The sequence below is a fragment of the Panthera uncia genome, chromosome B4 (genome assembly GCF_023721935.1).
Source record: "Panthera uncia isolate 11264 chromosome B4, Puncia_PCG_1.0, whole genome shotgun sequence".
Lineage (NCBI taxonomy): Eukaryota > Metazoa > Chordata > Mammalia > Carnivora > Felidae > Panthera > Panthera uncia.
In genome coordinates, this window is record NC_064809.1 from 79,456,274 (window position 1) to 79,468,650 (window position 12,377).

Genomic DNA, 12,377 nt, shown 5'->3' on the forward strand with positions numbered 1-12,377 from the left:
TAAGCATCTCAGTCTTGATTTTGACTCAGGTCATAATCCTGCAGTTCCTGAGATTGAGTCCCACATCAGGCTCTGCACTGACAGTGCAGACCCTGCTTGGGATTCCCTCTCCCTCTCTCTCTCTATTCCTCTCCCCACCTCTCAAAATAAATAAATTGTATAGTTTTTCTATGCCTTTATTGACTTTAAACCAACTAGTTCCATCAATTAGTAAGACAATCTCCAACTATAATTGCCAATTTATGTTTCTTCTTTCATTTATGCCAGTTTATTCTTTTTATATTTTGATGCTCTGTTAAATACATAAATAGAATCTCTTGGTGTTCTTAGTGAATTGGCTTATTTATCAGATAATATGTAATTTCCTCTATACGCTTGTTAATTTTCTTTGGTGGTGATACTAACATAGCTACTCCAACATTCTCTTGATTATGGTTCACATGGTACTCATTGTTCCATTCTTACAGAAGTAATATTTGAAGTGAGGTGTTTAAATATAGCATCTAGGTGGGTGATTTTTAAACACATCTTATTGCTTCTTGGCCTTTTGGCTAAGATCAAGTGTAGTATCTGTTCTTATCAATTTAAGATATACATCAAAATACATCTTATAATCTCTACCTTTTAATCAGTGTCGTATGTTTTGATTATTTTATATAATGTAATCATTTATGTTTTGACTTCTGTTTATCATTTTGTTACTTGATTTTTGTTTGTCCCCATTGTTGTTCTTCCTTTTGTTTCCTATTTTCTGGACTAAAATTAACCACTTTAGTGTAGTCATTTTAATTTATATGTTTTTGACTATATCATTTCTTAAAAGTTTGTGACTTATAAACAGTAAACATTTCACAAACTTGAATCAATATCTTACCAATGGAGGTAGAATTTAGAAAATATATTACTATATAGGACCCTGTACTCTTCCCTTTTTATTGTGATTATCATTTATATTATGTTTATATACATCAGAAACTCCATTAGATAATGTTATAATTTTTGCTTTCAACAATCAATTTTATGAAAGGAATTATATAGAACTGGTGTTTTTGTCTTAAATTTTCAGTAGAAATCTACAATTAAGCCACCTGAGCCTGGAGTTCTCTTTGTGAGATGATTTAACTATATGTTTGTTTACTTCAATAGATACAGGACTATCTAGGTTAGATATTTCATCTTGAATTAGCTTTGGTAAATTGTACCTTTCAAAGAATTCATTCATTTAAGTTATCAAATCTACTCTGCAGATGTTTTCAAAATATTTCATTTTTATCTTAACAGCTTTATAATATGTAATGTTATCATTGCTCTCATTCCTGATAAATCTTATCTTTTCCTTTTTTTTCACAACAGTTGTATGAATGTTATTTATCGTTTCTAAAAATCAGCTCTTGATTCCTTTAAACTTCACTCTTGCCTTTTGTTTTCTGTTTCATTGATTTCTGTCTTGTTTTCTGTTTAGACACTTCCTCTTTGACGTTTTAGTTTTACACGTAGATTGCTTAAAACATCAAAGGTAGCAATGAGAAATCACACAGCAATAACAACATTCATCTTGTTGGGACTTACAGAGGACCCACAGCTGCAAGTTCTCCTTTTTATCTTCTTATTTCTCACCTATGTGCTGAGCATGACTGGAAATCTGACCATTATCATTCTTACATTCATGGATTTTCATCTTAAAACACCTATGTATGTTTTTCTTCGAAATTTCTCCATTTTAGAAATCTTATTCACAACGGTATGTATTCCCAGATTCTTGTACAGCTTATCAACTGGAGATAAAACGATTACTTATAATGCTTGTGTTAGTCAAGTATTTCTTATTGGGGTTTTGGGGGCCACAGAATTTTTTCTCCTGGCAGCCATGTCCTATGACCGCTATGTGGCCATCTGCAAACCCCTTCATTACATGACCATCATGAACAACAAATTCTGTACCATCTTTGTCTTCTGTTGCTGGATCTCTGGGTTGATGATCATCGTCACACCACTCGGTATGGGCCTCCAGCTGGAATTCTGTGACTCCAATGCCATTGACCATTTTGGCTGCGACCCATTTCCTCTTTTTAAGATTTCATGCTCAGATACGTGGCTTATAGAACAGACAGTTATAATCTGTGCAGTATTGATATTCATTATTACACTGATTGGTGTCATTCTTTCCTACATATATATCATCAGGACAATTCTAAGATTCCCTTCTGCTTCCCAAAGGAAAAAAGCTTTCTCCACTTGTTCATCTCACATGATTGTTATTTCCATCACATACGGCAGCTGTATTTTCATCTATATCAAGCCTTCAGCCAAAGAACAGGTGGGCATCAATAAAGGGGTATCCGTGCTTACTACATCTGTTGCTCCTTTGTTGAACCCTTTCATTTATACTTTGAGGAACAAGCAAGTGAAACAAGCTTTCAATGACACAATTAAAAAAATTGCATTTACCTTACAAGTAAGAGCACATTGAATTTGAAAAATTAATGAAAACAATGATTTGTTCCTTAGCATTTTTTTCTGGAAGTCCTAACTAGTTCAGTCAGGTTGACTTACTTCTTCAATTGAAGGAACATGAGATTTTGTTTCCAAGAAATAAAATCTTCTTCCATTTCTAAGCTTTTCTAATATTATTCAAAAACAGATTGCTTATATGAAATGTGAAATATAGTGTCTATGAGTCCTGAGAAATCTTTGGATCAATAGTTTTTCTAAACTCCTTCAATTTGCATATGTAAATATGCCAAAGGAAACATTTGAAATATAGAAAAAATGTTTCATCTATGTTTTAAGGTATTAAGATAAACTCTAAAATAAAAGAACTCAAAATGGGCCTATCAAGTAAAATTAAAACATACTGCAACCAAAGTAAGAAAATAAATACTAGGAATCTGGAAACAAATATGATATACTAAAGACATAAGCAAGCTAGAATATTTAGATTTTCATCAAGAAAGAGGAGAAAAGTTTCGACCACAACTGCTTGACAACAACATGCAAGCAGTCATACCCACATGCACACACACACAAAATAAAACAAGATTAAAAAGAAGACTTTTGCTTCCAGCTCTGTCAGAGTAACTAATTTGAGCCCATGTTCTCTGCTTTAAATCATCATGAAACTGAATCAATTTTATGAAGAAATTTGACAATAAGAAACTCAAAACTGTATCTTTTTAGAAAGAGAGATTTCAATAAACGTATCCACAATTAACACTAGCTTAGTCTACAGTGTGACACAGAGACTAACCTCAACATGATTGTCTCTCTGAATTGAGTTGGCAAAGATCAAATCAGCTGAAGTGGTTACTATCCTCAGGTCAAGACTACACTGAGCTGGAATCTGGGCAGAAGTTCCCCATTTATGCCTTGGCTGAGGAACAAGTGTAGTCCATGTTTGCACATGAGTAATAAGGCTGAGAGTTCAACAAAGATACTAGAGGCTGAGTAGTCTGTGGGCTTGGAGTCTGGGCCCAGAAAAAGTGAAAAGACCTTGTTAATATCTCTTCAAATCACAGACTTCTAGCTGAACACCAGGAAAGCCACTTAGAAGTACCTCAGCAGTAAGGGCCACAGTTTAGAGCAAGAGTGAGAAAAATAAGAGCTGAGGGTAAAATCTATCCACCACTGGGTCTAGTAAATAAACCTTTATTGAAACATGTCCACCGCTACTCATCTGCATGTTATCTATGGCTGCTCTTAATGGCAGATTTGAGTAGCTTAACAGAGACCTCATGGCCCCAAAAGCCAAAAATATTTACTATCTAGCCTTTTACAGAAAAAGTTTGCCCACCTCTGGTGTAGAATTTACTTTTCTATTTTTTGTATCATTTGGGAATAAACAATGAGAGGCAGGTTGCTCTGCAGCTACATTGTCTTCATCTACCCAGATGTCTCTAGAAGGTAACTTTTAAACTTGTTGGCCAGCCAGGAAAATCGAATTCGTCCATCTCTCTACAATTTCCCTCTTTGTCCATGACTGTACTTGAAAGGATGAAAATGTAAAGAAGCCTGTGCATTCTGTCCACCTATATCTCACACTAACAACTCAAGTTAGAACTACATCAATGTTTTATAACAAATGGGGAATTCACTTATTTGCCATTTAATAGAAAATTTTGTTCAGCCCACCAATTCCTATAAATCTTCAACCTCACCTCAACTTCCCCTGAAAAAAAAAATCCTTATTCACAACTCTCCAAGTTCTATATGTGCAATTGAAAATCAAGCCACAGTATTGGAGAAGAAGCCAGAGGCGCCATAAGAATGTCCTGAAGGAAACGGATGGAGCAGTAAGAAACTGAAAGCAGTTTCATTCCCAGGATGGAAGGCCACCAGGACTGTTTGTTCTCTCCAGAAGGACATCATACATAGTAGTATAAAGAAACAAGTTACTGATACAACAGCTTGGATTAATCTCCAGGGAATTATGCCAAGTGAAAAAGCCAATCCCAACAGTCATGTACTCTATTAACTTGCTTATATAATACCAAAATTACAGAAATGGAGAACAAATTAGTGCATGCCAGTGATGGAATGGGTAAGGAAAATGGAGGTTTCAATGACTACAAAAGAGCAAAATGAGGGAAACTTTCTTATACTTAGATTGTGTGATTGCCAATGTCCTGATGTGTCTCATAAGATGTGACCATTGCAAGAAACTGGAAAGAACATGCATGATTTATTCTGTGTTATCTATTATAAGTGCATGTGAATCTATAATTATATCAAAGTAAACTTTTAATTAAAAAAAGAAAAAATCCACCATACCAAAATCAAGGAGGAAAACATAATATATACTTGAATGATCATAAAATCACTATTTATAACAAATTCTTACATCCGATTGCCTTAGAAGAGAAGTCAGGCATTTACTTTGTTTTAATATTATTGTTGTGGTTCTTTATATATTTAATGCTATGGTATGCTACTATGTCTCTTAGGAAATGGTCCCACTACTACATGTATTTTTGTTGTGTGTCCAAGTTCATTAGAAGATTCATTACCAGCTCTAATATAGTAATCACAAAGGGCACTCTTGTTTATTTTTCACTTGATTCTTATGCACCCATAGCATATTGAACAAATATAATAGAAGTCACTGATAGTTTAAAAATTACAGGTACCCTATCTCCATGTTCAAAAAGATCAGGCCATCAAATCTTCCATAATCCATTTTTGGTATTCCTTTCCCTCTGTGTCAGTTTTACTTCCCTGTAACCTACTAAATGTAAAAAGTTATTTCCTAACTTTGCAATGGGAAACAATTTCCAGTGACGGTACCTGAATAAACCATTTTTAAGATCTCTGCATTCTTAGGGCTTTTGCGAATGTAGTTTTCTGAAAACACATAGTCACTGTATGTATACACCTCTACTAAAAATCTTTCATTGTAACTTTTACTTGCACTCAGGTCCCAAGGTCATTTTGGGTGAAACTTTCAACAGAAGCTATGAATTACTGTCAGAAAACTAAGTATTACACTTTAAGTTTTAATAACTACTTTGAAAATTTTCAGGAAGAAAAAAATGATTAAATGTTGCTAGGTTGGAGTAGCGTTCATTTGGGGGCATATTTTGTGCTTGTCCTTTAATTTTTGTGTAGAAATTTGGAAATTTCATGAGGTGAATTCACAGTACTTTTAAGCTATTTCCAAATGGCACTTGACCTGTAAGTAAGTTACATTATGAGCAAAGCTGGCTTTGCCTATTAGTAAATATAAGATTACCAGCATTAGCTTTCTTCCCACCTCCTTATCGCCAAACAATATGAAGAAAGAAAAAATCAAAACCTATTAGCCTACACTTCTATTTAAAGGTTTTAACATAAGGACAACTCAAGACAACCGTTATGAGATGAGAAAGAAGGTTAAAGATTTACAGGGAAGATTTTTGAAATGGCTCAAAGTTCACTTATTTACTGAAAAGTTTTTGCCACTCAAATTCTCACAAAGTACGAGTAAACTGATCTGTGTTAATCATGGGATAGAATGAAGGGGTTGCAAGCCTGGAGCCATGGTTTAGTAGTTATTGGTTGGTAGATTTGGACTGAGCAGAGGAATGGGGAAGAACACTTTAGAATAAAATCTTGCTGGAGTGAATGAAAATTCTTCAGTCCTTCAGTATATATCACAACAGCTGATAAAAATAAAAGGTCAAAAATCTTATCTTTTACCAAAAAAATGCAAAATTGGAATGATAAACAACAAATTACTCATCACTCTGAGCATCATATTTGCCTGTATTTCCTCCTAATAATTATTGTGAATCCTTGGATGTTGAGCAGATTCAGGAGATTGCCAAATAGTTGATGGATGGAATAGAGAGATAATCCTATCCTACAACACAAATTAGCCTTTTTATCATTCCTTGAGTGGCTCAGCAATAAATTCTAGGGTATAATTATCCTAACATGCAGTCTTTTCCATTAGTCAAGTCCAATGCCCCCTTTTGTGATCAAGCTAATAAATCCCAGGGCTATAGGATGAGTTATTGTCTTCATAAAGAAAAATCTTCAGTCCCGGGACCACTGATTGAACATTGGAAACATCTGAATAGCTACTAATACAAATGAGTTAGCAATAACTGAGGAAAGCTGTGTATCAGTTATTATCCCACTTTGTGTATGTTAGAATCCCCAACATCTGGCTTCCTTTCTTCTCTAAAGAAACACTAAGCAGTCAAAAATGGCATTAGCAAAATAAAGCAGGACCTACAATTTAGTAAGCTTGTTGTTTATTTTTATTCTGCATCTGGGTTAGTACAAAAAAATGAAACCCCCAAATAAATATGGTAAAGGAAGATTAAAAAGCATGATCCCCAGTGAAGTTCCCTGTCTCAGGCCAAACAAGCAAAGTGAAAAAAAGTTACAGAAAGGGGTTGACTGAAAATACAAGGGGGCTTACTTGGCCTAATTCAAAATTATGTCAAGCTTAAATTATCTCACTATCCAAATTAATCTTACTGCCTTTGGAGGCAAGTTTTCACCAGAAACCAGTAAAGGGGTTTGCTGAGTAATCATGAAAGATGAAGTGGCAGTATTACTCACTCAGAATAGAAAAAAAAAAAAAAAAAAAAAAAAAAAGATGGATGGATACAGACAACCATACTTGAAAGCCAAAGAGTTGTACACAACAGACCCCCCAAGTCAAATTATTCAAAATTTAAAGACTATCTTTGATTCATAACTATCGATCCACTCATTTCTTAATAGCATGTAATTAATAATACTATTATCTTCCTTCACCGAATCTTATTAAATTTCTTAAAATGTAATGGATATAAAATATGATTATATTTTTAAGAGCATAGGCATACTGGTTGTAAAAACCTAGAGAACAGATGCTATAGGTAGTATGGCTGGAGAAGGACAGGAAAATGGAATAACCAAGAAACAGAAAAGTGATTATCGGCAACATGATGGAATTTTTATCATACACTGGTGTGATCAATTATGCTCATCTTTATGATTAATCGTCTTTCTGTGGTAAATACATTTTCTTAGAATTCTACTTACCTGTATGAGGAGAGGAAAATAGGACACCGAAATTAGTAATCTTAGAGATGCTTAAAGTTTAGGTAATCAAAGTACAGACATGAAAAAGAGAAAATATAGTCATAAATCTCTGCTATTACAGTGAACCTTATTGTTGTGAATCGGGCAGTGAATGAGAGATTGAGATGGCGGCATTGAAGTGGAGACTGTAACGGGTAGACTGGATGGAGCTTAAGAGAGAATAAAAAAAATAATGTGCTTATGATTTTTGCCTCAATGACACTAAAACTAAAGTAACATTAAATTTCAATTTGAGGCAAGCTATCTGAAAGTATGCAATTTCTGTGATGATACTTTTAGCCTGGATCCAACATTTCTTCCTGGATGAGAATCAAAATAATCTACACGTGCAAAGATTCCTAGGATATGTTGTGAAGTATCAATACTTGTAGAAAAGTTTCAAGAGAAAGGGCCCAAAGCCAAAAGATGACTTTTAACTGGAAGAATCTCTTCTGGATCACTTTAAGTAAGAAAACAGAGAAACAGAAAAAATGTGTCCAACTCAAATAATGGTGAGAGAAGGCAAATTCTAGATAAGGTGATGATCCAAATTATGAAAACATCACTACCATCTCAGTATCTGCATTTCAAATGTGAATAAATTTGAGGATTGAGGAACAACACTTATATTTGCCATCAAGTTTAAATTCTAATAGTAATTACAGTACTACGAAGACCACACTGGGTTAGGGCAGTGTCCACAAGTATGAAAACTGTCCTGGAGAAGTTAAAAAGAGACTGAAGGACACCCATTCCATTAGGTGAAGTGGGGACCTGAGCCAGAAATATTCTTCTGTTTTTGCCCAAGTGTACCAATCAGGTAAGTCAATCAGATGAAGTAAAATAATGAAAGGTGAAGAAAAAGCGAAAAGGTTGCCTTAGAGTGTTCATTTAATCTAGCTCACTCTTCCTAGAAAGAAAAAACAACCAAAGAAGTGGAAGAATGCTGTGCTTCATATGTAATTCAATAGCAAGGGTTATTAAGCAAATCTCTTTTTGCTAATTGCAACAAAGACAGGGCCAAAATTATACTGACAATGTACATGATTAAGTGAAAGAAGTAAAAAAAAAAAATCACATATCATCTGGCATGACTTTATGTTTCACCCATTATTCATTACCATGTGGTATTGAGAGACCCCTCTCTCATCAAATTGAATTTCTCAAATTGTCCTTGCAGATTGGAGAGAAGTCAGAAGTTAGTAATGAGAAACTATACAGCATGCTGAAACCAATTCATCCTTTTGGGATTGACTGATAATTCAGAGATGAAGGTTCTTTTTATTTTTCTACTTATCACATACATGTTGAGAATAATAGGGAATTGGACTATCATCATGCTTTCATTTATTGATTCTCATTTTAAAATTCCCATGTATTTTATCTCAGAAATTTCTCATTCTTAGAAGTCTCACTCACAAGTGTTTATGTTCCCAGATTCCTTTATAGCATATCCACTGGTGATAATACCACTACTTACAATGCTTGTGCTACTCAAATATATTTGTCATAATTTTTGGAGCAATGTAATTTTTTCTCCTGGTTGCCATGTCACATATCATTTTGTGGTTAATGTATACCCCTGCATTATGTGACCATCATGAACCAAAGGGTCTGTACTATCCTTATCCTTGGCTGTTGCCTGACTGATTTATTGTTGTGTTTACTCGATGTTGTGTGGACTTTCAGGTAGAATTTTGTAACTCCACTGTCATTGATCATTTTGGCTCTGATGCATCCTGTCTCCTAAAAACTTCATGTTAAGATACATAGTACATAGAGAAAATGATCATTACCTGTGCTTCACTAACATTAATCATGGCCCTCATTTCTGTGGTGCAGCTTTGTATTTACATCATCCAGACTATCTTCAGGTTTCCTTCTCCTCAACAGAAAAAACAAAAAAAAAACTTTTCCATCTGCTCTTCCTACATAATTGCAATTTCTATCACCAGTGGTGGCTATATCTTCATCTAGATTGTTTTCAGCAAAAGAAGGAGTGACCATTAATAAAGGAGTATCAGTACTCATTAATTCTGTGGTCCCTTTTATTTATATCCTGAGAAACAAGCAAGTGAAGCAAGGTTTCAAGAGTTCAATCAAAAGAATGAAATCCCTATCAAAGTAAGAATGAAGACACTCAGAAATACTTCCTCTTAATAGTCTAGTCAACTTGGCTGCATCCAAAATTTGTCAGTGTAGGCTTCTTTCAAAAAAATTTTAACGTTCATTATGAAATCTACCCTCATATCATTACCTTCCCTTTTATTGTATGAAAGACAATAAATATGTGCCTTTCCTTATTAAAGTAATATAATGAGTTTTTGGCAACTGAGTTGTAAAATTCCCCTACATATTTTGGAGATTAACCCTTTATCAGATACTAGGTTTGCAAGTATTTTTTCCCATTCCATAGGAGATTTTTTTAACGACAATTTTCTTCTTTTTTTATGTTTAGAAAAGTACCATTGAGATTTTGATAGGGATTCCAGTGACTCTGTAGATCACTACAGATCACTGTCCATTCATAGTATGGAAATTTTAACATTATTAAGACTTCCAGTCCATGAACATAAGATATCTTTCCATTTATTTGTACTTTCCTTAATGTCCTTCATCAAATGTCATATCGTTTTCAGTGTATTAGTCTTTCACTTGTTTATCATTGTATATTTCCTCTGGTTCCCACCAACAGGTAATATGAATGTGAATGAAATATATGTACATTTGAGGCATCATTTTTTAAATTTATTTATTTTTTTGAGAGAGAGATATAGCACGAGTGGGAGGGAGACAAGAGAATCTGAAGCAGACTCCAGGCTCTGAGCTGTCAGCACAGAGCCCAGCACAGGGCTCGAACTCATGAACCACAAGACCATGACCTGAGCCACAGTCAGACACCCAACCAACTGGGACACTCAGGCACTCCTAGGCATCATTATTTTTAAGTTGATAATTATGACTAGCAAAATGTCTTCCAAGAACAAGCTAGAAATGATCTCTTTCAGTAAATTTTCCTTGATCAGTCACGCACTACTCTGATCTTCATTTCCTATTTCCTCTAGTAGTCATGTATTATATGAATTATATCTGAATGAAGTTACTTAAAATAGTTGATATTGATCTGTATTGCTGGAGATAATTTCATTCTTTTTTTATGGTATACATTTTATTTCATCCCTCTTTTTTCACATGGACTACATGCAAGTGTTAATAAAATAAAATTTTAAATAAAATTATAAACAGCATGACATAAGTCTCTTCCTCACCATTTTCCCCTGCTATTCAGCCTGCCATAGAGCCATTCACTATGTGTCCTTTTATATGTCCTTCCATAGACATTTTATACATATACAAAAATGTTAGCATCTTTCATCCAAACTCCAAACTCCATTCTTTTTCAAATGCCCAAGTTTGGGGCAGTTGGGCAGCTCAGTCAATTAACTGTCCAACTTCGGCCTAGGTCATGATCTCACGGTTCATGGGTTCAAGCCCTGCATCAGGTTCTGTGCTGACAGCTCAGAGCCTGGACCCTGCTTCTGATTCTGTCTCCATCTCTCTCTGCTTCTCTCCCTCTCCCCCTCTCTCTGTCAAAAATAAATAAACATCAAACGTCCAAATTTTAAGAGCACAATACTAAATAAACAAGTAAGTAAGTAAATAAAAAACAGGGAATGATGGCTCAAAGACCAAACTAAATCTCCAACAGGTGACCCTAAGGAAACATGCTGAATTACCCAACAATTCAAAATAACAGTGTTGAGATGCTGAATAAGAATACAGACAACTAAATGAAATCAGGAAAAGGATTCATGAACAACAGTGAAAATATCAACAAAAAGACAGAAACTATAAAAAGAGCCAAACAGAAATTTTGGACCTGAATAATATAACAACTGAATTTTAAAAAATTATCTAGGGTGGTTAAATAGTAATCTTATTCAAGCAGAAGAATGAATCAGTGAACTTGGAGATACAGACTTCAAGCTACAGAATGAATAAATCACAGGAATAAAAGGCACAGTATAGGGAATATAGTGAATGGCATTATAATAGCATTATATGGTGATAGATGGTAGCTACACTTGTGGTGAGCATAGCACAATATATAGACTTGTTGAATGACTATGTTGTACACTTGAAATTAATGTAACATTGTGTGTCAATATACTGCAATAAAAAATTTTTGAGTCAGGGAGCAAAAACGAAAATAGAATGAAGAAAAGTGAAGAGAGCCCAAAGGATTTATGAGACACCATCAGGTGGACAAATACATACGTTATGAGAGTCCTGGAAGGAGAAGAGAGATGAAAGGGCAGAGAGTAAATTTGAAGAAATAATGGCTGAAAACTTTCCAAATCTGAAAAAAAGAAATGGGCACACAAATTTTAGAAGCTTGAAGAAGTCTACATAAGATACTCAAAGAGACCCACCCTGACAGACATTATAAACAAACTGTCAAAAGTTAAAGAGAGAATCTAGAGAGCAGCAAGAGCAAAATATTGTCAGACACAAGGGAGCTCCTATCAGATTATCGAGGCATTTCTCAGCAGAAACTTTGCAGGCCAGAAGGGAGTGGGACTGTATATTCAAAATTGTGAAAGAAAAAAATGGCAACAATGATACTATATTCAGCAAAAGTGTCCTTTGAAAAATCAAGGAGAAATTAAGACTTTCCAAATGAGCATAACATAAGAAAAATCATTACCACTTGATCTTCCCTACAAAAAAAATACTACAGGGAATCCTCCAAGTTGAAATTTTAAAGGTCTCTGGTAAAGGTAATATACAGGGATACCTTGGAGATATTGTGGATTCAGTTCCAG

The 12,377-nt window shown here is 34.5% G+C and overlaps 1 protein-coding gene and 2 pseudogenes across 1 annotated transcript; all 3 read left to right on the forward strand.

Moving 5' to 3' along the window:
* The first annotated feature begins 531 nt into the window (after window positions 1-531).
* On the forward strand, window positions 532-626 carry LOC125920582 (uncharacterized; annotated as a pseudogene).
* Window positions 627-1,522: 896 nt separating this feature from the next.
* On the forward strand, window positions 1,523-2,470 carry LOC125919856 (olfactory receptor 6C2-like). The gene has a single exon (XM_049626689.1). The coding sequence runs from the start codon at window positions 1,523-1,525 to the stop codon at window positions 2,468-2,470; it is 948 nt and encodes a 315-aa protein (XP_049482646.1).
* A 6,286-nt stretch (window positions 2,471-8,756) lies between these two features.
* LOC125920423 (olfactory receptor 6C2-like) lies at window positions 8,757-9,721 on the forward strand (annotated as a pseudogene).
* Window positions 9,722-12,377: the final 2,656 nt, after the last annotated feature.

Excerpts from the sequence above, each read along its gene's own strand:
- LOC125919856 (XM_049626689.1), top strand. The coding sequence starts at position 1,523 with ATGAGAAATCACACAGCAATAACAACATTCATCTTGTTGGGACTTACA.